Genomic DNA, 27,969 nt, shown 5'->3' on the forward strand with positions numbered 1-27,969 from the left:
AACGTCATTCTTATCGGAGAAAACGACGTGAGTTTCGCTCACAAAATAATGACGGCACAATGGATATCGACTTACAAAGAATTACTCTGTTACACAGTATGTGTAAAGACAGAATACCACTCCTCATTTACGATCACAAGCGATAGTGAAATTAGCTTACATATTCAAACTATTTTTTCCTGTACCAAATCGGATTTTACAAAACATGTATATTCATAACAATTTTCTGCGTTCCTAACTGCTTAATATCAAACATAAATGCTCAGACTATTTGCTTTTCATCGTATCAAAAAAATGCTAATTTTATTTTAGACATATCTGTTTTCATTATATCTAGTCGTATAAAACCGATTTTTATCAAACATACAAAGCCATGGGGATACAGTGTCCATCTCGCTACAATTTTCGTTTTTCGAGACTGAGCAATGTACTTCATGTTCTTGTGACCGAGTCGAGATTCTCAGAGGAGGCCGGATCACACAGACTTTTTGTGGGAGTGTTCTACCGAGCGGAAACGGGCTCGTACAAGGTAGGTATCCTATCACGCCACAAACTGTAAATGTTATGGTAATTTAGTCACTCAAACCAGAATTATATGTTAGTCAAACAGTCCTAATTGTAATTATAAACAAATGGGGGGGGGGGGTGGGGGGGGTGGGGGGGGGGAGGGCGGCGGGGTGGGGGGGGGAGGGTGGTGGGGGGGGGGGTGGGGGTGGGGGGGTGGTGGGTGTTGGGGGTGGAGTGTGGGTTGGGGGGGGAAACGGAGGGGGGGGGGGGGGGGGGGGGGGCGGGGGGGTTGTGGTGGGGGCGCGGGGGGGGGGGGGGGGGGGGGGGGGGGGGGGGGGGGGGGTGGGGGGGGGGGGGGGGGGGGGGGGGTGGTGGGGGGGGAGGGGGGAGGGGGGGTGAGGGGGGTTGGGGGGGGGGGGGGGGGGGGGGGGGGGGGGGGTGGGGTGGGGGGTGGGGGTGGGGGGGGGGGTGGGGGATTTCGGACAAAACAAAATCTAAAAAGAAAAGTAACCCCACTGGATAAGTTTGTAAATCTAACTTTCACTCCAAAACCACTCCTTCTCTGTAGGAATACTGGCAGATGTAATACATAATTACGTAAAATCAAGGACGTAGATATAATAGATATAAATCCTTGGTAGAATCTATTGTTTATTCGATGTAAACTTTAAAACTCATTAGATATCAGACCGGTCAAATACGCATGCTTGTCATTTCTTCTACTTTAATCTATAGTAGTCTGATACCAACCTTTATATAATTTTATTATCGTAAGTTAACTCAACCATTGTAATGAGGTTAACAGATGTGACCCTCTTAAAGAAAATACATTATATGAAGTAAAAGCTACAAATTTACATTTAACTTAAACACTTGCTACAGTTGCAAGGATATGACACTATCAAATATGTTATTAAGACGTCGACTGTTGTCTATATACATGTAATATTGTTTGACTCTATTTTCACTTCATTACCATCAAAACGAAACAATTATATAATGTATTCTATATAGCTAATTGTTAAAGGTGCCGAAATATCCATCCTCCATAATATTTTAATCCTTTTAGTTGGAAACGGCACAGAATCAATCACTGTCAGATTTTTATCAGATGCCAATGCCATCGTGAAGGGAGGATTTTTTGCCAAATACAACATACTTGTCGTTCACCACCGTAAGTAAGCGGATTGAGATTCCAATTATAGATGTTATATATGCCATCCAGTTGTATAGAAACCAAAGCTAGAACTATTTTGGCGAGAGAAACATCTATCTGATGTGTAAAAGGTAATAGACAGGTAGTCTAGTAATTATTTGAACCGAAGCCTATCTTTGGCCATAAACGAAACAACGAAAATAAATAAACAGATAATAAATGATAACAAAATTAACACCAATAAACAGCAGTAAATTTAAGAATTATGGATTTTGTAACACAATACAAAAATTATGATATATATAATATTATGGAACTAGCTACAGTATATGCGTTCCATCCTCAGTACCTTCAATTTTGATTATAAAGAAAAAGTGCAGCGATTCTTTGAAATATATTGACCAAATTTAAATACTTATAAAAGCGGTAGTGAAAGATACTATACAAATCATAAAATATATCTTTCATGTTAAAAAAATATAGATACGACGACCACCATACCAACAACTACGTCACAGCCATGTCTTCCTATTGTTTGTCCTACCTGTTCACCGGGAGATACAGCTGTTTACAGGTAAACATATAATGCATTGTGATTTGATCAGAAGATTTTTGTTCAAAACACTTTGATGAAATGTTATGGAGATGACTAAAATAGTATTTGCCTGACGCCAAATCTATTGCCTTTTGCTTTTTGTAATAACATTTGTTGAAATTGAAATTAACTGTTAAGTTTGTTTTTTGTTGTTTTTTTTACGAGAATTGTAAACAGCTATAGGGTCACTATATGTAGATGCTCTCCTCGACACATATGACAATACTTTAGAATAACACACACACTCTCACTCACACAAGCATTCCATAACAAGAGAGAGAGAGGGGGAGGAGAGACAGAGAGAGGGAGAAAGATAGAGAGAAAACGCAATGCAGAGGGGACGGGGAAGGGATGTAAAATAATATTTAGAATCTTTTGGAGTCGATGATATATTCGAAAACGGAATCAAAAATAATTTCATTTGATGAATCGGTATTATCCACAGACCCATGTTATAAAATTTTGACAAAGACATCAGGTATGAGATTAAAGGGGGGGGGGGGGCTAGAATAATAATACAACTTGTCTACTGATTATGTATCTAACTCTAACAGATACTACAATGACCGTTGTCCAGCTTTCTGTGAATGTCAGGATTCATCTCTCCCTACTGAGGCCACCCCCATAGGGACAGTGGTAAGCCATGGTAAGCATATGGCTGTTGCTTTATATATTTTAGGCTCACATGAACAGTTATATAAAACAAAGTGCATGATACGTGAACATTATAATACTTAATTTTATATTTTTATTTCAGTATGCTTATGAATTTTCAACAGATTATGAAACTGGTAAATATACATGTAGATCAACTTGCACTTTCGTAACTTAAATTAAGTGCAAAGTACATGTACATGAGGTTTGTTTTCGTAAATTATAAACTTTTACCAAGCTAATATATTTTCTAATAAAAATATGCGTTCCTGATAATACTATATCCTTGATAAGTCAGGAAGTCCTCAAGGTCTGTGTATCCAATATCACCATGATCCGTCCATTTCCACACACTGCAGTACTCTAACTGATAAAAGAAACTATTTCTTGTTTATAGATTACCCACGAGAGAATAACGAGACGTATGTAAACCAGGGCTATATAAGAACACCCAGTTTGGCCAACTACCCTGGTCACTACCCTCTGGTATACAATACAGATATCAGGATCGACCTGGGACAGGACCATATCTTCAAAGACAAATACGTTAAACTCACGTATGGATAATGGCTGTTTACATTTTCTTTTTGCGAATACGCTACTGTAACATTAATCCTTTTTATGATTCGAAAGTGCATGGGCTTTTCGGTTAAGATAAAGTAAGTACGTCAGTTAATTTACATGAAAAAAGAAAAATCTTCAATTCTGGGTAAAGAATTATTTGACCTGAATTTTCATTAAATAGACCCGAAATTGACCAGGCATTGGACTGAAATTGAACTGAATTTCAGCTGGGAAAAAAAATCAGATTAATTTCGGATGATACTCTCATGAAAGTGATCTGAAATATTAAGCTGATAGTATTTTCTTAAGGTTTATTCTGTTGTTACCATCTAATAATTACTTGAAATATATGGAATGATAAAACACAGATTCCATCTTCATATAATATATAGAATTGTTTCATAAACATAGGTCGATGATCCAAGTTGAGTTAATGCTTTTACTTAGTAAAATAGTAAGTGCCTATTGACAAACGAAATATTCCTTATATCATTGGAAATATGTTCGGCCATTGAAAATGTAAGCGAACAATTACTTACAATTTAGTGGAAATTTACAATCATTACCTACATGCAATTACCAGGAAGATCCCAACTTCGCTAGCCAAGGGTATTAAGTCTGATTCTCTTCCTACTACAAAATGAAGCGGACTAATACCCTTGGCTAGCGAAGTTGGGAAGATCCATGCAAAATTATTATTGACAAGAAATTGAAAGAAATCAAGAAGGTATAAACTTCAGTAAGAGTTGAGTAATAATTACGATATTATAACATCCACAATTACATCGCAGCAGCAACAGCATTAAATATCGTTCAAACGCGTTTCTTTTTCATTGAATTGCCTTTTTCTAAAAATGTTAATTCGTGCCGTGTTCCCATTTTGTTTATGTATTCAAATCGATCACATTTGCTTCCATAATACTCACTATTGTGTTTTTTTGTTCATTAAAAAAGCGTTTTCCCAGAGACATAGATAATTTATTATCTAAATTGCTAGTATTCGCAATCTACTTTTACATTCGCATATTTTACTTTTGACCAGGTTCCTCCATTTCGATCTAGATCACTGTAAGTATGGGTATGATGGTAAGACCTGTCGCTGCGACTACATCACTTTTGTTAACGTCCACGGACTAGAGAACACACGTTTATGTGATCATAACAACATCTCACTCAACCAGACCTACAGCTGTAAGTATTCGCTTATCGTATATGTGCGTTGATACATCGTAATCGCATTTTCGAATTAAGAGCTTATTCTTAGGGTGTAAATTCGCGCTACAACAACCGTTTTCAAAAATAAAGGAATCAATTTGGATACCGTATTAAATATATAAAGAAAGACAGTGAATATTCTTTGGACCAATGAAATGAAATATCACAATGTTTACTTTTGTTACATGTATATGAAAACTGTAGGAAAACGAGTTTTTTTATATACATGTACATATATACGCTCATTATGTATTGATACAACAATGTACCGAAATCATCTGCAATCTTTTTCTGTATTATACATTTGTAAACATGCCTGTTATTCTGCATTGCTAGCTGATTTTATTACAGTCACATGATACTTTGAACTTCTACATTAAGCATAAAGAATAAAACTGTTTTTATACGGTAAATGAGTGGCATTTTGAATAAAAACATGTTACTCTAAATTATCTTCATATTTTTTATGAGATATTTACATTTTGAAAAAAAGCTGTATATTTTATAGGAAATCCCTTTTGAAATATAAATATGTATGTTGTCTTGATAAGAAAAATGAATAGATGTTGATCACTGTATAAATAACATCATATCTTGCCTTAAAAAAACACTAATAATCATTTTTGCAATGAATTGATTTTTAATTTGATATATAAAACCACATATGTATCGAGATAACTCAATTTAATCAGTGTACCAATGTATATCTAATGCATTCTATATTTATGAATCCCTCGATCGAACACGAAGATACCTTCCCTTTGTTTTAGTCCGGGCAGCCAGTAGGTCTGACAGGTACCTGGAGATGACCTTCACCTCGGACGTTTTTCTCGTGCTTACTGGTTACGTCATCAAGTATGAGGTGGAAGAAGGTAACGTTCCCGCGTGCCAAGAGTTGGACCAGGTTTTGTGCTGGTACCAATTGTCCTCTGGGATACAGGTACGACTTCGCAGGCTGCCGGATGTGTGATTGTATCACCACAACGATCCCCACAACTACAGGTAAGTCTTTGTTTGTCATAGATATCAGGTCATTTCAAGAATCAAGATGTACACACGTTCAAGTCAACGTTTTTTCGTATTATAGTGGTAGATGTCAAATGAAAACATTTCATTAAAACATTTAGAAGATATTCCTTGTTTTCATGATGAATAACAGTTATATTTCATCGAGTGAGGTGGAAATTGTCATTTTTTTAAGAGTGCAAAGCACGAGTGAAAAACACCAAAGTTCCCATCTCACGAAATGAAATATACTGGTATATCTATTCATCAAGACACACGATATATTCTATTTATTAATTTTTTTTTTCTCGCTTTCATTTACAGAAGACCACCATAACTAGTTCCGCCAAAGGTTATTCCGCCATTGTTTTTTAAATGACAGAAATATTTACCCTTGCGATAATTACGTCATAGGTTTGTAAGCATAAGCCATATTTCTACACAAAAATATGACGTCATTTTGCGCAAAACCAATGAGGTAACAATCAAAATGATATTTTCACTGTCGGTGCTGCATTCCGATTGGTCAAAAGCGAGTGAAAATATAATTTTTTTCACTTGAGTGAAGTATATCGCTTTTATGTTCACAGTAAAACCAGATATTTCATTTCGAAAAATGTAATAAATTAAACTAATCAGTAAAAAATCATTGACATCCAGTCAAAATTAGCTTGTGAGACACACTAAAGAGAAGTTAAGGCTTGAAAGTACACATATTAACCTTAAGTCTTTTACATATCCCTTATGATTAAATAGTGTATAACATAATATAACACACGTTCTGTAGAGACAATGATGTTTCGAGAATAATGTCATCAATTCAGTTAATCAATCAATTAAAGATCGCCAAAAACATAATGTTTGTTGTAATATGTGTTGTTAACCGCATTTGGAATTTTACTACTGGCATATCATTACTAATATTGACATTACTTGAATCATATGCTTTTGCAGTATGAAATCATAGTTTTGATAAAAGCTGGTGATGGCATTCGAAGATCTTAACACAACGAATTAAGTATTTTCTTATAAAAACGAATGCATTGTTTTCTTGCAGTGACAACAACAACGCCTGCACCAACAACGCCTAAGTGTGAGTAAGATGAACTCGTTGTTAATAATACTTAATGTGTCGTCGAATTTATATATATTAACACTCCTGCATAGCGAGTTCTGAATATACATTATGTAGTTTGATTTTATTGTGATTAGAAATACCGTAAAGCCGGTTAAATTTTCGCGATTTTTAACAAATGGGGAAATGGCTATCTGGCTATACGTACATTTATATATGTGATTCAATCATTTCTCATCATTTAGCGGATACGATTTCTGGATCATAGCAATGTGCCCAAGAAATAGCATAAATAAGCGGCCTTACGGTATTTAACAAAACTTTACGTTGTTTATCATTCTTTTCTCAACGATGTATGGTATTAATGAAACCCAGATGAAAACAAATTTCTTTCAAAGTTTCAGGAAAGCAAATTGTCTCCATAAAAAAAGTTTGGAAAAGAAAAAAACGTTGTTAGTGCATCATTAATTTAATAACAATTGTTTTAACAATGCTGATTTTATGATTATGTAGTTATTGTTTTTCAGTGTTCAAATCAAAGCTTCTCGAGCGTATGATGGACCTAATACATCAAATGACGTCTCTATACAACGATATACGTGATAGTAGAATTGTAGATTACGCATGAACAGTATATGATCAATAATCAGTAACGCGCATGAACAGTATGTGATCAGTAATTGGTCACGTGCACGAACAGTATGTGATCAGTAATCTATCACGTGTATGAACAGTATGTGCTCAATAATCAGTAACGCGCATGAACAGTATGTGATCAGTAATTGGTCACGTGCACGAACAGTATGTGATCAGTAATCAATCACGTGTATGAACAGTATGTGATCAATAATCAGTCACGTGCATGAACAGTATGTGATCAGTAATCAATCACGTGCACGAACAGTATGTGATCAGTAATCAATCACGTGTATGAACAGTATATGATCAATAATCAGTCACGTGCATGAACAGTGTGTGATCAGTAATCAATCACGTGTATGAACAGTATGTGATCAATAATCAGTCACGTGCATGAACAGTATGTTATCAATAATCAGTCACGGTGCATGAACAGTGTGTGATCAGTAATCATTCACGTGTTAATGAACAGTATGTGATCAATAATCAGTCACGTGCATGAACAGTGTGTGATCAGTAATCATCACGCATGCATGAACAGTGTGTGATCAATAATCAATCACGTGTATGAACAGTATGTGCATGAGTACGAATTGACTCAAGTGATCATGACGGTGAGTCAATGAACAAAAATGATGTGTACATTATATCTTATTCGACATCCGCGTAATGCATGGATAATATCTTAAAATGTGCTATATATGGATGTTTTATATTAATACAAACTATGAAAAAATCTCAAGTTTATTTCACTCACATTTTTTGTTGGTTGGTTGGTGTTTGGCCCTTTTTTGTCGGATCTCAGTCTTCCTACGTTGCTTTGTTCAAAATGTTTACACAAATAGCCATCCGTATTATATTTATCAGATTACATAAGGAAATATAAAACGTTTTACTTACAAATTTATTGGTACATTTTACTGAATGCAACTGTTGTAACAACCGCAATTCAACCGTAGTCAGTTGATACATTGCATAGAATGATGTTCTGCTTTCCTATAACAGATATAGGTGAAGAAAAACAACTTTAAAATAAAATGCAGCAACAGTTTTTGCTTGTGAATTTTACTTTTTAAAAGTAATGTGATCTTTAAGACAAAATGGCATTTGCAGATGTGCAAATATTTCATTCTGGCCCGAAAACAAATGTTTATGTAATCAAAGACTAATTGCAATTGAAAATCATGACATACATGTATGTAAGATTAACAAAAAGAATTGGTGTCAACGTTTGGATGTTTAACTTTTTACAAAACTAGAAAAGATATGAACATTTTTTATGTTGAGTGAAGTTACATGATAATTCTTCGATACGTTGAAGTGGGTCTCATGCTTAAAAAAAGTAAAGACACAAATTGGTGTAGGGAATCACATTACAGCCTATACATACGTGGCAAAGGTTAGAACCTTCACTATACTTCTACTTTATTTACACTTACGTTGTCTATAACAAAGTTACTTGGTTAAAGCTCCCTATTTTCTTACCAAAGCCTACATTTGTAGCTCAGCTATGCACGTAGTATATCTTAACATATTTATCCAAAATAAACACGGACTTGCTACGGTCAAAATCAACAGATCACCCTCATTTCTGAAATAAATCATTTGCTACTTGCTTAAATATGTTAACGTGACACATACCCTGTTCACTTGTACTAAGTCCCATATTACCTTTGTATTTTTATTCTCGGTAATGATAACTAAAAAATTAAATCGTTGTGATTCTAAAGGACGAATTTTTGCGTTTCTGTCAATGTTATCATATTTGCAATTTATGTGACTGAAAGGCTGACGAGCGGCCTTTTCTCCAAACATTAATTAGTTTAAAGAAGTCTCTATGATAGTATAGTATATGTAAATTTATAATAAGGGTAGCTTGGTGTGTAATATAGAAACACTTCATATCTGAATTATTGGCGGGATATAGATAACACTCAATATATTTTAATAACTATATTCCTGCTTCCTAGGCAACTACAGGATTCGTACGGTAATATATACATACCATGAACTTCTTTATATCCTAGCAGCTTCTATACTTGATAAGGAAGATGTGCATCGACAAGGGGAGTTTTTGTCTTAATTTTCTCTCTGTGTTATGGTAAGTAAAACACATATTTTTTTAATTATGAATATTTAGTGAGGTCGCACAATATATGGAGTGTGACACACTCCCGAGCCTTAGAGGAAATAATGGCGCCAACACCAGGTTAGTTCTTCATTGACATTTCCTCATTCAAAGTCAATAATTGTATAATGTGTCCATAATTGCATTATGTTTATAGTGTAACATATTTACTTACTCTTCATGACTGTCCTGCAGGTAGGGTGTAAGAATTGTACCAGCTGCCCTTATGGCATGATCGTAAAAGGTGACTAAATCTAGGATCTTATCTTTTCTTTTTTTTCTAACAAACTTTCTTCTTCTTAACGTCACTCTTGGTACCACCTCGCCTTTGAGCCTTCGGTTACGCGCTCGCCCCTATGTGAAAATGCTCAGGGTTCTGTCCCCTGGACTCAGACACACCATTGTATAATCAAATTCGTACTCCTGCTGAGCGCTTAGCATTACGGGAGTGGGTTGACTGCTGCCCGTTGTCAGTATAATGTGACCGGGTAAGTTGTGCTGCTTTGTGTCTCCGGCGGCAATGCTTCAGTGATATAGTACTGTAAAAACGGGCAAAAGTTCCACTTTAGAAGAAGACGCACCAGGGATATAACCATAGTCTCCAATAACACGCACTTCACACACACATAAGACACTGCATTAACGGGAAGTCGTCCTTACATGACCCTGGCTGTGTTAATAGGACGTTAACTTAAACAAGCTAATTCTTCATGATGCTTGGCTTCTATCATATTGACATTATTTATCGCACTGTAATCACACTTTTAGAATGAAGCAATTATAATCATTCGTTAATTGTTCGATCTTCTCTGTCTATGTCTGTAATCATCCATGCATTTTGCCCAATTCTTATAGATTCCGATTCCCGTGTTGGGGAATGGTATCATCATGTCGCCTAACTACCCGAAACCTGTACCCACCTAGCATCAACAAAACCTACTAGCATCTGGAACGTAAGCCAAAGCCATGGGGATACAGTGTCCATCTCGCTACAATTTTCGTTTTTCGAGACTCGAGCAGTGTACTTTCATGTTTCTTGTGACCGAGTCGAGATTCTTCAGAGGAGGCCGGATCACACAGACTTATTTGTGGGAGTGTTCTACCAAACGGAAACGGGCTCGTACAAGGTAAGTATATGTAAATGTCATGATTATGGTGTACCTGTTTTAAAACAGTCAGCAATTGTAAATGTAAATGAAATATAAAAATCAAACAAAAAGGTCAAACAAAATATCAACATTTCCTTCCTTGTAAAAATTGTAGAAATATGTAATACAAATAGCTGATCATGAATATCTGGTGGAAGCTCAATATATATATAACAGACATAAACGATTGGTCGGGTTGTCTTTTCTCCGTCTTTGCCGCGAAGCATTAACATAGATATGTGTAAGAATAACTTGCTCTATATTGCATTGAACTTAAATTAGATTATCTTCAGTGATCCTCCCAAATATTATTTATAGAGATTTACAGTAAAATTTCGTACATTTTTACTTTCTATTTAAACGCTTTATAGCTTTAGCTGCCTCCAAAGGCACAACCACTGTTAAATATTTTGACAGGCTATTAAGACTGTATATGTACATGTATATTGTTGTGGACCCCGAGTTTCACACCATTTAAAAATCAAGACGAATACAATTGTATAATGTAGTCACATTGTTAGAGGTGTTGAAATAATCCTTTTATCCATATCATTTTTCCCTTTCAGTTGGAGACAGTTGCATACGGCACAGAAATCCATCACTGTCAGAATTTGTATCAGATGCCAATGGCCATTGTGAAGGGAGGGTTCTTTGGGAGTCGCGACATATACGTCGAGAGGAACTGGCTCTATTATTGAGGAGATCTGACAGTCGTGTGGATTCACTATAGGCGATTCGGACTGTCATAGTATCGAGCCTTCAAGTCTAGTCGTCTCAATACTATATGCTCACGTCTAGATATATTTAGACCTTCATACTGATAGTAGGATTTCGCAGCTACGCAGTAGAGAGTCGCAGATTTCTACGAGCGACCTTAGACCGCATAGTGCAACCATCATCGCCAATGAAGTCCTCATAGGCACACATCGATACATACATCCATAGCGACTTTTCCTCGTATTGAATCTACTGCAAGGTACGTAGTCTACACGCATGTCTCATTTAGAGCTTAGAAAGATTAGCGTCAAAGCGCGCGGAACCAGTTAGAGGCGGCGGGTATTTAAGCGGAAGGAATTGTGGGTGGATAAATAAACGACTCTTCGTCACACTAAGGAAACTTAGAGGTGGACTACAGGAGGAGAGGGAGAGGTAATGAGAGGAGGCGACGTAGGCAATTCATGTTGTACTATGCTTATCCTTTTGGTCTAAACCGGCGCGGCGCGTCGGAGAGGGGCAAGAAGAAGTGCGCGCGTCAACTAAAAGAGCGAAGAGGCACTGAAAATAATAAGATGGCGAGAAAAAAAGACTTGTCTTGATCGATGTTGATTTGTAGACTATATAGCACAGTTATAGCAGTTGGAGGTATCAGGGCCTGACTTCTTGGGCACTAGGAGTGCTACACTGATTGTACCTGGCTTGCGACCATGAGTATCATTTTGATGTAGGAAATCAGTGTCAGAGAGCTAATCACCTTGAATAACAGCATACATCCACGCACAACATCTTATGACCGTCAATGACAACTATTTGGATTATTTTTTATTTAAATATATTTTATTGCCAAATGTGCAATGGGATTGTGCACAAGTTGTACAACTAATGTAAAACCGTTCCAAAAAGTAAAACATTCAATTTACATAGACAAGATGGCATTTACAATATAAGATATACATAATATATAAAGTTGTATTTGAGACACAGATAGAGGGGAGAGAGGGAAAGAGAGAGAGATGGGGGGTGGAAGAGGGAGAGAGCTATTTTATAACTAGTATGCTCCTCAAGGTAATAATTTCACTTCTAATATACTTTTATTTTAAAATCTATCCCTTCCGATAAAGATGACAGAAGTTCTAAACCACTTTTCATAACTTTCAACTTATCAATGTTCATATCATCCTTTCCGTCGTTTGCCTTTCTCCTGGTCACTCTAGGCTTCCTTTGAAATATTCGATATAGAAAATTACGTGACGCTACCCAAAAGAGGAGTGTCAATTTTGGGCCCTCTGGTGGCCATGACCGATAAGCATTATTTTTTGTTTACAGATACTCGGGGGTTTAGGAAAATCATGATATGACATTTGATTAAGGTCAAGTCGGACTCCTTTGTGAGTTATGAGGGGTTAAACAGGAGAGACAATTTTCTGTTTTGTCCAGTTTTGTTAGAAGCAAATGATAATTTTGAATAATTTTTCATGAATTATAATGCATTTATTTGTTGAAAGCAAACCATTTTGGAAAATTTAACTTACAGTGATCTAATTTTGTAAAATGTCGATCATGTAAGAATAAAGTTCATCTGGTGCCATATTATACCAGACAAAATGTGGTATATATCATTTAAGATTACCTTATATATATTTGTATATCATAAACCTAGGCACAGAATATTTTGAATGAGATAATTGAGGAGGGGGAGCAGGGGGAAGAATGAGGTGATTTTTATTTTTTTAATGTTGTATGGTCTATGACTTGTTGTATTTTGGCATAAAAATGTATTTAGAGTGTTCTACATGTTTTTCTCCGCCTCTTGAAACTTTCGATATTTACCGATTTTTGTATTTTCGTTTTTGCAAAGTTTTAAACAATTAAATAAAAATATTAATTGTACAAATGCCATCCATTACAGAGAAAATAGTAATATTTGAGCCAGTTTATCATAAATTTGAACATAACAATACATTTATTGGTGTTTCAAAATTTAGAAAATAAAAATCCTCTCCCCAACTTGCTCCCCCTCCCCAATCCCATTCCATCCACAATATTCTGTGCCTAAGTTTACAATATGCAATAATGAAATACATTGTTCAATGCAATCTAATAGGATATATCACATGGTTTTTTCAGGTTAATCATGTCACCAGATGAACTTTAACGTTATTCTTACATAATTGACTTCTTTTTACAAAATTAGGTCACGTTGAACTGTATTTTGACACTAAGTAAAATTTTCCAAAAAAAATGCTCAGCGGTCATGGCCACCAGAGGGCCCAAATTGACATTCTTGCATGTGCTTGAATCCAGATTTTTTTCTCTTGACTTTCCACAAATAGATGCCTTCAGTTTTAATATCATGATATGTTTACTTGTCAACAGCGTATATCATACATGGTCCAACCCTGTGTTTCAGCAGGTTTGAGTACCATATATAATGGAACACCTCCTAAATATAGTTTGATTAATATATATTAAAACATAATGAAAAATGTTTGAATTCATTTAAAGAAAGTAGAAACATTTTTTAGTTTATTCAGGTCACATATCTGTCCAAAATATTCCAGAGAATTCGGTTATTGTTTTTCTTGTTTTAAAATATATGGTATTTTGATGTTGTCGCATGACGTCGTTTTCCAGAGTTTTTCACAATTTTAATATTTTCATTTTAAATACAGATAATAAGCAGATGAAAAGAAAATATTCAGTTATTATTCAGCACCTTAATTTTTGTTCAGGACCGTTTTTGTTAGTTTAGATTGTAAACTGAACATTCTGTATTACATGTTTTAAAAGTGTTCCATTTGGTGAAGCGTCACGTTATTTTTCGTGTTAACTAGATACGACGACAACCATACCAACAACTACATCACAGCCATGTCTTCCTATTGTTTGTCCTACCTGTTCATCGGGTGAAACAGCTGTTTACAGGTAAAGAATATACATGCATCGCGTTTCAAGCTTTATATGTATTAACATTAACGACCTGAAATTTTTGCCTGATTTATATTATGATTTTGATCGTATTTATTCCAAGATAAAGCGGTAATTTTCATCTTCTATTCACCTTTTTCTCAAAACACTTTGATGTCTGGCATTGGTTTAGAGAATAATAAAATCGGTTTTGTCTGATGCCAAATCCTTTTAGTTTTTGCAATAACATCTGATGGAATTGAAATTGACTGTCAAACAAGCAGTTTAAGTTGTTTGCTCACTACATATTACCCTGTCCATATACTCAAATTCTTTTTCGGCTTTATCCTGAATCTACAACCTAGAATGATAATACACCTTGCCAACTGATATTTTATGTTACAGATACTACAATGACCGTTGTCCAGCTTTCTGTGAATGTCAGGATTCATCGCTCCCTACCGTGGCTCCCCCCATAGGGACAGTGATAAGCCATGGTAAGCATATGTCTGAACATTGTTTGAGACCCATTAAACATTTTAATGGAAAAAAAAAATCAAGAAGAATTTCAACAAATTATCAAATAAGTACAAATATAGTCTAAATATAGATCAACTTGCGCTACGGTAATCAAATTTTAGTACAAAGTACAAGATTGTTTGTTTACGTCAATTGTAGACTTGTACAAAGCACCAAGTTAACCCTTTTATAATTTTCTATAACTCCTGCTAATAATCCTTGATAAGTCAGAAAGTCTTCACGGTCTATGTATTCAATATCACCATGATCTTTCCATTTTCACACACTGTAATACTCTAACTGATAAGTAGAAATTATTTCCTGTTTATAGATTACCCACGAGAGAACAACGAGACGTACATAAACCAGGGCTATATAAGAACACCCAGTTTGGCCAACTACCCTGGTCGCTACCCCCTGAGATATCATACAGCTATCAGGATCGACCTGGGACAGGACCATATCTTCAGGGACAAATACGTTAAACTCACGTATGGACAATGATTTCTCCTTGCAAAGATCCTACTGTAATATAAGCTTCAGAAGAGCGATCTCATTAAAACTTATGATGTCACAGTTCAGGGGTCACCGAATCTGGTCTCCGAGAAAAGTCGCATTATCTCTAGCTCTAGATCTACTTCCGTAATCGATATGAAACTCGGACTTTCTCCATTCTAAGTTTTATCAAATGACGCATTTATCAAGCTTGATATACCAAACCGTTCCGTGTACACTAAAATAATAAAATCTACAACAACAACAGCTTATTTTATATTAAATATCGTTAAAACACGTTGATTTGTCAATAAAAAGTCTAATAAAAAATCTGTTTATGAAGATTCATGCCGTGTTCCCTTTTGTCTATAAATTCAAATCGATCACATGTGCTTATATCAATGTACATAATATACACTAGATTCTTTTCCGTTTTTGAAAATATTTCGTATTCCCAATCTACTTTTACATCTGTATATTTGACTTTTGACCAGGTTCCTCCATTTTGATCTAGACCACTGTAGGTATGGGTATGATGGTAAGACCTGTCACTGTGACTACATCACCTTCGTTAACGTCCACGGACTGGAGAACACACGTCTGTGTGATCATAACAACATCTCACTCAACCAGACCTACAGCTGTAAGTATATTCATATTGCATATATGTAATAGAAATGACTTTATTTCGCGGTGTCCAAATTTCGCAATATAGAGTTTAATCGCGCGGGGTCCAAAATTCGGGCTACACCGGTTTCAAGAATAGAGAAATCAATATGAACATTTAAAATCTAAAGCAAGAAAGTGAATATTCTTTGAACTTTTGAAAAAGAAATATCATCATGTTTACATATATTAAATCTTTACATCTAAACAACAGGAAAAACGAATTTTTGGTATATACACGTAAATATGTGCTCACTATGTTTAGATACGACGTTATCATGTACCGAAAAAAATCTTCGATCACACATTTTTTCTGTATGATATACCACACTTATTATATTGCTTTAGTGAAATATCGTATAAATTTTATGCTAAATAATTAATTTGATTTGAGAAATTCATTGTTAAATAAAAAAATATATGTTATATTACCTTTTTATAAGAAAAATAAATAAATATTGATCCCTGTATAAATAACATCCTAAGTTGCCTTACTAAAACAAATATTAGCGCCAGAAGATATTTTTTTGCAATAAATTGATGTTTGAATGTAAGTCATAATATCAAACTACAGAGAAGAAATATCATCTGAATCAATATGCCAGTATATGTCTAGTGCATCTTATACATTTTTCGCAGCGAACTTTAAGGTTTTACGGTGAACATTTAAGCGATATACTTTACTCAAGTGAAATTTTTGATATTTTCACTTGCTTTTGACCAATCTATATACAGCCTTGACAGTGAAAATATCATTTTGATTGTAACCTCATAAGTTTGTGCGCGAAAATGACGTCATATCTTGTGTAAAAATATAACGACATGCTCACAAAAATACGACGTAATAATCGCAATGGCAAATAACAAAATAAATCGACGGAATAACCTTTGGCGGAACTAGTAGTGATGGTCTTTTGTAAATAAAAGCGAGAAAAAATAGGATATCCTAATGAATACTAATAATAATAATTCATCACGTGAGGTGGATACTTTGATATGTTTTTCTTCACTCGATGAAATTTAACTGGCATTCATCAAGAAACAAGGAAAATCCTCTATATATACTTATGGATCACTCGAACGTACATGTACATAAAGATACGATCCATTTGTTTTAGTCCGAGCAGCTAGTAGGTCTGATAGATACTTGGAGATGACCTTCTACTCAGACTCTGTCCTCGCGCTCACTGGTTACGTGATAAAGTATGAGGTGGAGGAAGGAAACGCGCCCGTGTGCCAAGAGTTGGACCAGGTGTGTGCTGGTAGCAATTGTCCTCTGGGATACAGGTATGACTTCGCAGGCTGCCGGATGTGTGATTGTATCACCACAACGATCCCCACAACTACAGGTAAGAAATTGTTTGTCATAGATATCAGGTCATTTCAAGATGTACATGTACACACGTTCTAAAAAGACAATAGAATTTCGAGAAAAATGTAATCAATTTAGTCAATCAATATTGAATATTGCCAAAAAGCATAATGTTATTTGAGAATACGTATTGTAAACCGACTTTGAAATTTAATGTCTTGTTAACCAAGATTGAAATTGAATATTTATCTTTGACCAAGTTTGAAAATAAATATTTATCGTTAAGCTAGTTTAAAAGTGAATATGTATCGTTAACTGATTTTGAAATTGAAAGAGTATCGTTAACCGAGTTTGAAATTGATATGTATCGTTGACCTAATTTGAAATTGAATATGTATCGTTATCCGAGTTTGAAATTCAAATTTTACCACTAGTTAATCATCATTAATAATGACTTTATTATTTGAATCAAACGAGTTTCCAGAATGAAAATATATCTTTAATAAAAACATGTGGGTTTACTCGCATACTTAGACACAGCAAAAGAAGTATTCCTTTATAAAGATGATTTTTTTTGCAGTGACGACTACAACTACACCTGCACCCACAACGCCCAAGTGTGAGTAAAATAAGCTCATTGTCATTCCATATGTCCCGTATTGTCTAAGCATTGCATCCTCACACTTATGTATAGTAATTTCTGCGTAGGGTTTGGTTTTATTGTGATTTGACATACCGTATTTCAAAATTTCCGCTATCGTTAATGTACAAAGTTGGAGAACGTGGCTATCTGGCTGTATGTATGTTTTGCGGGAAATACCGATATTTTGCGATTATTACAATGTGTCGGGAAATCGCAAAACAATCCTCCCACGAAAATAACCAGTTAATGGTATTTAAGATTTAACATTTAACTTTATATTGTTTATCATTCTCAACTTTATTTGGTAACAATGAAACCCAAGTATAAAGGTTAGAAAAGAAAAGAACAAACCGCTGTTAGCGCATAACTATTTTAATATCAATTGTTTTAACAATGATTTTGATGATTATGTATTTATTTTACAGTGTACAAATCAAAGCTCCTCGAACGTATGATGGAAATTATAAATGAAATGACATCTCTGTACAACGGTATACGTGATAGTAGGGTTTTAGACTACGCTTGAACAGTTCATTATGTATGTGATCAGTAATTAGTAAGTGATAATGATTTATGTTAACGAACGATAATGGATGGCGTGCACAGTGTATATTATTCGACATCTGCGTCATACAGGAGTGATAACTTACATGTAATTTATGAATGTTTGACAATAATAAATACGACATGGCAACATATCAAATTTATTTTCAGTTTTGTCGGTAAGTTTTGTTTAGAGTTTTTATCGGATCCCAATCTTATTACGTTGCTTTGTTCAATTTTTTACACTTTGGTTAACCTCATTATAGTTATCTGGTTACATCACGAAATAAAAAAAAATTACCGTATTTTTCTTTCTTGAATTTATTGGTATATTTTATCCATTGTGTCTGTTGTTACCCACATACTTGAAATTAGTCAGTTGATACATATAGACTATATTGTTCTGCTTTCCTATTTTAAAAATGATATAGGTGAAACAAAATGAACTTAAATACAGCGACAGCAAGTCAATAATAAGGAGATAACATCTCATTTTGAGATACTGTAATTAAAACTTAATTATGTTGTATACCGAGAATGACTTAAAGGCATTGTATCCTAATGATGTTCTTAAGAACAAAGTGAACAAATGAAATGAATTATTGTAAGAAAGAAGGCTACTCTCGTGGTACAAAACATTAATACTCTAAACATCCCCATTTGCCCCTAAAATGGTACTGGAATACGCTAATGATGGAACAATAATTATGCGAATATCAAATTTCAACGATACTACAAGATTCCTCCTTTGGCTCCAGCATTTATAATAGCACTGTAAAACGATACATGTCCTCAAATGCCTTTATATGGCCTGGGCGTTCCTCTCATCTTATTTGTCCGAAATGCGGGTCGCTTTGGGCTGATCCGTCCTTACCAATGATATGCGGGCTCGCATCAACTGTTCAATCCGATTGCTTTTAATTAGTCAATTGTATTGTTTTATTCTGGTGAATTTATAGTTATGCTAGTCCTTAATGAATACGTTGAGCTGTGAAAAAAACATTCTTAATATAATGTGTCGATTCAATACACCCGCAAGTTGTCCAGGGAACCCTATTTGAAGAAATTGATAAAAATTCATTAAATACAATCACATGCGGGAGAGCAGGGTAACCATATGCCATTACATATTTAAAAAATAATTCTCTGAGGATATGAATAAATATCAGATAATGATCAGATCTCTCTTCAACTCTCCACAAAAGACAACCATTTCCGAATAACAAATAGCCCGGGTCAAATAAGACGACAGTTATTTCCCTAAGTTGGGGGACATTCTGTCAAATGATTGTATGTCATCGATAAATTTATATCAATATTCCATTCTGTACAGATGGAATTACGTAACCTGTTTCATCTACAGTATTTTAAAGTACATTTTATTCCTTTGTGTTACTATAATGCATTCAAATTTTGGATTTAAATTATTTAATTTTATTCCAATTGCAGAGTTATTTATATAAAAATTTTAAAAAAAACAAGGAAAATTTGTTATTTTTTTCCCTCTTTTTTATCATGTATCTCATACCTTTCCTGCACAATTATTAAACAGCATGGATTTCGCACATTATTATTTACAATTTACAAATCGACCAATAAACATTATCGATAAATCAAAACAGGCAAAATCTAAAAAAAAAAAAAAAAAAAAAAAGAAAGAAACTAACCAAATTTCTATTAACATAACGAAAGTACTTTTATAAATGAAAGAAATGCTCGAGATTTTATTGTGCAAAGTATGCAGAGAAAACCCTAGTATCTCAATTCGGGCGCAAAAAGAAGATCTCCGATGAGCAATTTAACAAAAAAAACACCTTTAATAAAAATAGTAAATTGACTAGCACCAAATACCGTAACAAACTATTTTGATGGAAATTATGTGCATAGTCTAGAGAGTAAAGTTTGACATAATTTCTTGCAGACTCTAATCGACATATGTTCTGAATCTGTACCGGAAATATCATCTGATTTATAGAAGGTTATTACGTACATATATTTCCATGTTTCGCATGTTTCAAAATAATTCTCTAGACAAAACATAAAATTATCTAAATTTAAATCTAAACAAATTTTCTTGCAAAAAGAAAATAGATTTGGTATTAACCTAAGTCTATTTATCCATCTCCAAACAAATCCGGAATGGTACAATGTTTCAACCAAACATATTACTAGTTAACATAACATTATATTTGTGTATCTTTCCAACCCGTAAAAGGACAACTTTATCAAATTAGTTTGATATACATGCATATAATAAATACATATGCATTTTAAATGAGAATTATTATAAATAAAAACATTTTACGGGGCACACATCAACTCTCTTTTGTCCTACCCGAACGTATAAACAGTTGTTAACATATTTGGTAAATAATCAGCAATATCGAAAATGAATCACTGATACCAAGAAATGGTCTCATAATGTCCAATTAAAGAAACAAAATCAACCCTGTGTTGTTTTTGTGGGAAGTGTTCGACATGCGGGTAGGTGTATTTGTCAGGCCTTCTCATTATCTAAAGCCAGGGACCAATCAGATCCGACGATCACTCCTTCTAAAGGAATAGCAGCTCCCAGCATCCGGGTAGTTTGTGTTTGATTCCAAAAACAAATATCGTTAAGGTACATTTTTGCTTTAGCTCATATTCAATATTCCGACACAAGGACACGATAGGGGATAGAACTATGGAGAATAGGACTATATTCGCCTTCACTGAAAACGATCTGAGATTTGTTCTCTATGGACAAAATATAAGCAGCGAAAACAACATGAAAGATATTTTCTGTAAGTAAATGAAAATATATTTAGCTTGTTTGTTTTGTTAAATATAATATCAATATATTAATGTGCAACTGTAGAGTATACTTTGGTTTGTGAAAGAAAGACAACGCATCTTTCTATTATTATTATTAATGATTATAATAATTATCACGAATGAAGTTTTGATATACAAATTTAATTATTAATGTTATCTTATCTTAAGTTATTGCACCTTTGTCACAATATTTCATTTTTATTGAATTAACGTTATTATTCTTACTATTGATTTAATATAAACAATGAATATTACTAATTCTGTTAAAATTTCACTTAAGTTGTCCAAGAGATATATAAATATCTCATAATTAAGAGCATTATAATTATCGCAATAAGCATATACATTACTACATTGGTGAATTGTCACTTCATTATGAAGAGAACCTTGATAAACTGTAAACTTTACCTGCGATACATTTATCGAAAATAAAATAAAGTCATATAAACCTTAATATCATTGTACAGCTATATTTATTATTTTGTTTGTGGGAAAAAAATTGAAGTTAAAATACCTGATCTGCGTTGAATGTATTCAACCGAAAACATTGACCGTTTTCCTGTCTCTTGTGCGATCATATACATCACAATTAAACCGAAGTTATGCAATATAGAAATTGACAGACCAAATCAAATTTACTCATTTGTATCGCTGAACTATCAAAGTGTTAATGTATCTGTAATACCATCTTTTTGTGTATGTGTTACATGTATATCATTATGAAACGAAAGCCTTGCAAAAACAAAAGTAAATGAATTAGCTTTGCCACAAAACTTATAAACCGCAAATTAAATTAAGTTCTAAAACATCTTAACTGATGAGAGTATTAGCAATCTTGATTTTTGCAGTGAAAGAACATAAAACACATGATATCTAAAAAAAATAGTATATAAATATATGTCATCATATACATCATCCGATAGTGTAAAATTATTGCATTAATTAACGAACAGACCATAAACGAAAAAGAAATCATTAATGCTAAATCAATGAAGGAAAGTACTGATACAATTTAAATGATACAACAAAAAGTACTTTATTATACTGGCTCTATACTCTTATTTTCACTATAGTTAAATTAAATTAGAATTGGTAATTTACCAGGTAATTATTTTATATGTGGTTAGAACGAAAGTTTATGTATTGTGTGCTATAAAAGTATCTTTCGAAAAAGCACTTTTGGAAAAATAGAATAAATACAATATAATAATAACAATGCCATTTTTTAAACATTTGTCATTCTTATAAACAACACCAAATGCAAGTTTCGTCTTTATTCGTTAACATTTAATTTCATTCTCAATAGTTATAATATTGAAAACGAAAATAAACCGAATAAAAACGTCATTGAAATTTGATTTCGTGGGGGAAAATGACTCTTTTCAATAATACAGAATCTTTTTTTTACATGTAAGTCATTAATTGTATTTGAATGATATGAATAGTTTAGCAAACAAAGCTTCTCTTTATGTTGTTAGGAACTCGTCACGCTTGGGTAGTCACCCATCACCATAGCGATAACGACGAAGGGTGGCATCTTTACATGTCAAATACATCGATGCGATAATGTATCAACGGTCATACATCATCTGTTTTCAAAGCCGTACCCTCACCTTCCTCTGCTACGATTTAAGTGCATTGGCGAGGACATTAAAATTCATGACTTTTAGAACAAGACGTTTGTCGGCTGAACAGATGTATGGATAGGGAACCCGCATTGCGTCAGTGTTCGGCATATGTCGGCAAGTTCCGTCGCCTTGTAGCAATAGAAGGACTAATTATACGAAAGGAAATTTAGATTTTATACACAGCACAGCTAAATGGGGGAATGTCTTAAAAGATCATATGGTCTGCTTTCTTAATTTTATTCATATTCCGCCCTAAACTCGTTAACATCAATTCTTAAGATATATATTTCTTTTACAACTTTAGCAAAACATAAACGCATATGTATACCAGTCGACATTTCATCATTCAAAATATATAAATAAGAATATTTGTTTATTTTATACCATTTTATTAATAAAATGTTTGATAACGTAGATGTGATTTTGTTAACATGAAATGTTAATGCAGTGTATTTAAATTGTAGAATAATTGACTTGTTAACAGCATTTTTATTGATAAACTAAACTGTTTAATAACTGAGATGTGGTTTTGCTAATACAATGTGTGCACATTATATATATGTAATAATCATAAAATAGTAATTATTTTGTAGCTGCATATTTTTGTTATAAAAACAATAACCCTTTGAATATACTGTACCCACAGATCCTCCTTACCTGCCCCTCCCGCACCAGGTAACGATTACTCGTTCAACCCTACCAGGAGCTAGACTAGGCGTGTTTGCTACATCCAAAATAAAGCCGGGCACAGAGATGGGGCCGTATGTGGGGACAATAGTGCACCACGGGGACCTCGATAGTACATCGGATAATACCAAAACGTGGGAGGTGAGATAGTAGTAGATTGTCTATCAACCGACATTATTCCGTCTTTGCATATTACAGAGTTAGCTCCCTTGCGGGTAGGTATCCATTGTGCCGTCTTTATTCTATGGGCTCAATTCACGACGTTTTCTCCGAAAGTATGACGTGACGCTCGTAAACGCATGACGTCACAATCAATATCTACCCGCAAGGGCAGATAACTCTGTAATATTTAAATACAGAATACTGTATGAGATGGAATTTTCGTTGTTTTAAAAACAATTGGACATGTTTGTATATTTATTATTTATACATGCATTTAGAAACACTGTTTGATAGGCTAGACACAGATAATTATAGATTATTTGAATATTCTAACTCATGCTATGAAGTATCATTCATATTTATTCCTTTTTTGACGCAGTAGATGTTGTTGAAATTTTGAAGCACAATTATAATATACAGTTAAACACGGATATAACGAGCTGAGGACTAACCAAATAACTTCGTTATAAACATAGTCCGTTATACGCATAATTCAATCATATTATAGGAACCTTGACGGGAACAAAAAGTACTATGCTATAACCATGAATTCGTTGTAAGCGTATTCGTTATAAGCGAGTTTTACTGAATCAATATTTCACTATTAAACTGAAACATTGCCACTTGCATATTTTATCATTTTAATTTTATAAAATATAATGTATATATATACATAAAAGAAAACACAACTATAAAACAGTTTATAAAACTGTTTTATAGTTGTGTTTTCTTTTTATGTATATGGAAACCATCACATGGACATGGTTCTTTTTTACTTATCTAATTACTTGTGATGAAGAGAACAGTTTTAAAAATAAAATGTTTTATAGTTGTGTTTTCTTTTTATGTATATGGAAACCATCACATGGACATGGTTCTTTTTTACTTATATATATTATATATATTATAGATTGGGGGCTTGATATGCGTGTCTCTACGGTACACAATGTAGCTTGTTTCATACTAGGTAAATTTCTGTACCGGTAGGTAAATTTAACAGGTGAATTTCAAAAATGGGAAATACTCAATTCAGCTTCCTGACTATTAACAGGTATTTGACAAGGACGGTCGTGTGCTGTATTACCTAGACGGTGGGACGAGGACTCCCGCTAGCTGGCTGACATGTGTCCAATGTGCCCGATCAGAACTTGAACAGAACCTCGAGGTTGTACAAGCGGGGAAGGACATTTACTACCGAGCTTTAAGGGTAGGTATCCCAAACATGTTGATACATGATGTATAAAGGATGTTCCTGATAAAGTGTTGAATAATCCATGTAAATCTCTTTACTATCACTTCTCCCGCAATCACTGGAGTCCGACGAACTCCGAGTGCGGTTTAAATCAATTTAGGTTGTTACCCCTTTGTGTTGAAATGTGCTTTATCAACGAGTACCATGCTGTAACACTTGGACGTGGACGTGGATGTATACAAAAGTTTTTAATTTCGTTATTTGCATGTGTAAGCATTTCATAATGTTGTTATTTTCTCGAAAAATAGCCTAATAACATGTTAAAACATAATTTCATATACATGTATTCATGAACATTACGCGTAGTGGAAGATATCGCGCTTAATTTTGCAAAATAAGAAAAGATATCCTTCTCCATTAAATATTAACATTAACAGTAATGTACTTGTTGTTTAATGATATAACATATCATTTGACTTCCCCCTTAATTTTCGAAACAGCTAAATAAAACAAAAACAAGCATACATTATACAGTGTGTAATAAAAAAAATAACAATTATATAATTTTGTTTGTATTTTGTAGGACATAGAACCAGAGGAGGAACTCCTTGTGTGGTATGGTCGGTCTCAGAATCTATATATGGGCATACCAGGCCCTGACTTGGATGACGTTAGTAATATCAAAGGCAACAACAACAAATGTAAGTTATAAGTTAAGGACTGCTGATAGTAAAACAATAGTGCAATTAGCAACATTCACACATGTAAATGTTCGAGTAAAATGTAATAGCTTTTCTTTAATATCATCAGAATATATTTTAACAAACAGTCTGAGCACTGATAGCTTTTCTTAAATTGTTGTCTACAAATCAAAATTTTACGAAATGAATTTGTTTTAGTATTAATTACCTTTCTAGTTGACATTTTGACTCAAAATTCAATCCCAAGCTGCGTTACCTCATAAACTACCACTGTACGAGATATCCTCTGAAAACCCTAGATTCGAACAGACAGACAGACGACGGAGACAAACACTATAACTCCATCCGTGTTTCACCGGCTGGGGACTAGCAAGCGACATTTTAAAATATTGAACTTCGCATTGAAATTAAATGATGATTGGGTTCACCACACATGATTTTATAAAAAATTACTTCTTTTACTTTCCATGTATACAAACTTATACAGGGCATACTATAATCATATCAAACTGATGTTCCACTGAAAATTAAAACGGAGAGTACAACTAGATATACTTACATAGCAGATTTTGTTACAGTGGTGGATTTAGACAGACGCTCTGATAATGAAGAAAGTGAGATCACATCAGGGAAACTGCGTTGTGTACTCTGTAGACGTGGGTTTAACTCCAGGAGTAATCTTCGCTCACATATGCGCATCCACACTCTAGAAAAACCATTCACTTGCAAATTTTGTAACAGACGATTTAGCCAATCATCAACTCTGAGGAATCACGTTCGACTACATACAGGTATGTAACCAATTGATGTTTATAAATACTATACACTAGTCCGAGTCGCATTATAATAGATTCTATCCATTCAAATTAAAATTCACTTTTAACGATTCTAGCAATGATGTTGTTTAAGTGATAGCGTTTTTTGTTTCGTTTCGCATAGCAAATATTCCGCTTAAATGTGATAAGAATAATTTCCAATAAATTAATTTTTCAAAAAAAGTGTTAAAGATATTTTTCTATAAAATGGCTTTACAAGAATACGATATTCCTTTACAAGAATACGATATACCAGTCTTCCACTAATCTTATTGATCGTGTAGAAATAATAAATTGTTGATAGTCACTGTGAAGGTTGGTGTTGTCTTAATGAACTTCACGAAATGAAGACATTTTATCAACTTTAAACTGCATGTCATGTTTGTAGGTGAGAAGCCGTACCGATGTCAGATATGTACGAATTCCTACTCCCAGTTGGCGGGTCTGCGAGCACACCAAAGGAGCGCGCGACACAAGCCTAACACGACATGAACCAATAGGAATCCATTATCTAATATTTTAACAGAAAATCTGCTTGTTAAACAAGATAACATTTCCACATTAAATACAAACATATGTGTGGTATACTGGAGTCGGGAAAGTGAGAGCAAATGCAAGTTTGTTCTGATCATTCATGTTTGTGTAATTGGTTGCACGGAAAATAGCTTTTAAGAGACTAAATCCGACTTGATTAACGGCATAGGGTCAACGTAATGGACTTCTAATTTGGTAAAAAGTTGTTGTATTGAATATGAAAAATATGTCAGATGTCCAGAAGTATTCACTTCCTCCAAAGAAAATAATGTATTTACATGACGGAACCAGTGACAGATAAATACGTCTTATTTTCGTCGGCGGGTCAATTTTCGATTTGTTGTGGCCGATATATTCACCTCATCACCAACAGGTGGTATTGTCAAGCTGAACCAAACACTACTATCGTATTACAAAGATCAATTTTTAACGAGTGCATCATAAATTGGAGTAACCATGATCAAAGACAATACAGTTGTGTAAGAAAATCTTGATATATGTTTTATGATAAATTGTTACCGTTGTATATGTTTTGTAATAAATTATGATGTCATTTATTGTATTGAATCCATTGTTTCCTTATTTTTTTCAATTTATATTAATGTTAGAAACTGTACCATCCAAATCACATCCCGCCACTCTGTCTTTGTACCGACGCAAAATAATCAATATTGCCAGTATAACCCAGTACTAAGTAATATAAACACCAAATTAAACCCCAATCGGCGAATCAAGATATGATAATGTATCTGGTGTTTTGATGTTCATTGATCGGGTATTCGAAGAGAGTATCAAATATCTGTGTCACAAATATAAAACATGACGGTTTGAGCAACTCAATAATACATTTATGACAAAGATAATTGAAGCACTACCTGTGAGGAACGCTTTGGTTACCGTGAGTTTTATAAGTCTTATCAAATGGTTTGTTTGTTGTTTTAATTTATC

General features: G+C 34.1%; 4 protein-coding genes and 1 pseudogene across 4 annotated transcripts in view; 3 read left to right on the plus strand and 2 right to left on the minus strand.

The window, feature by feature from the left end:
• LOC138321320 (uncharacterized) overlaps nucleotides 1-27,969 on the minus strand; it is a 167,670-nt gene that overhangs the window by 68,403 nt on the left and 71,298 nt on the right. The gene's annotated exons all lie outside the window — the stretch shown is intronic.
• Nucleotides 1-27,969, minus strand: part of LOC138322237 (phospholipase A and acyltransferase 4-like) — a 118,673-nt gene that overhangs the window by 1,040 nt on the left and 89,664 nt on the right. The window lies entirely within an intron of this gene.
• Nucleotides 60-7,844, plus strand: LOC138322012 (uncharacterized; annotated as a pseudogene).
• On the plus strand, nucleotides 9,604-21,044 carry LOC138322014 (uncharacterized). The gene is made up of 8 exons (XM_069266071.1): nucleotides 9,604-9,619; nucleotides 14,238-14,328; nucleotides 14,716-14,807; nucleotides 15,161-15,320; nucleotides 15,819-15,967; nucleotides 17,109-17,339; nucleotides 17,883-17,921; nucleotides 18,371-21,044. Exons 1-8 carry the CDS (start codon nucleotides 9,604-9,606, stop codon nucleotides 18,469-18,471), a joined length of 879 nt encoding a protein of 292 aa, XP_069122172.1. The 3' UTR covers nucleotides 18,472-21,044.
• LOC138321316 (PR domain zinc finger protein 12-like) lies at nucleotides 21,044-27,588 on the plus strand. Its single transcript, XM_069264925.1, has 6 exons — nucleotides 21,044-21,271; nucleotides 23,577-23,758; nucleotides 24,831-24,986; nucleotides 25,555-25,672; nucleotides 26,251-26,463; nucleotides 26,876-27,588. Exons 1-6 carry the CDS (start codon nucleotides 21,172-21,174, stop codon nucleotides 26,977-26,979), a joined length of 873 nt encoding a protein of 290 aa, XP_069121026.1. The 5' UTR covers nucleotides 21,044-21,171; the 3' UTR covers nucleotides 26,980-27,588.

The sequence above is a fragment of the Argopecten irradians genome, chromosome 4, assembly GCF_041381155.1.
Source record: "Argopecten irradians isolate NY chromosome 4, Ai_NY, whole genome shotgun sequence".
Taxonomy (NCBI): Eukaryota; Metazoa; Mollusca; class Bivalvia; order Pectinida; family Pectinidae; genus Argopecten; species Argopecten irradians.

Bases quoted from the DNA above. Each gene is read 5' to 3' on its own strand.
- LOC138322014 (XM_069266071.1), top strand. The intron at 14,329-14,715 runs GTAAAGAATATA...TTTATGTTACAG, and splicing joins GGTGAAACAGCTGTTTACAG to ATACTACAATGACCGTTGTC. The intron at 14,808-15,160 runs GTAAGCATATGT...TCCTGTTTATAG, and splicing joins AGGGACAGTGATAAGCCATG to ATTACCCACGAGAGAACAAC.
- LOC138321316 (XM_069264925.1), top strand. From the start codon at position 21,172: ATGGAGAATAGGACTATATTCGCCTTCACTGAAAACGATCTGAGATTT. The intron at 21,272-23,576 runs GTAAGTAAATGA...CTGTACCCACAG, and splicing joins CAACATGAAAGATATTTTCT to ATCCTCCTTACCTGCCCCTC. The intron at 24,987-25,554 runs GTAGGTATCCCA...TGTATTTTGTAG, and splicing joins TTTACTACCGAGCTTTAAGG to GACATAGAACCAGAGGAGGA.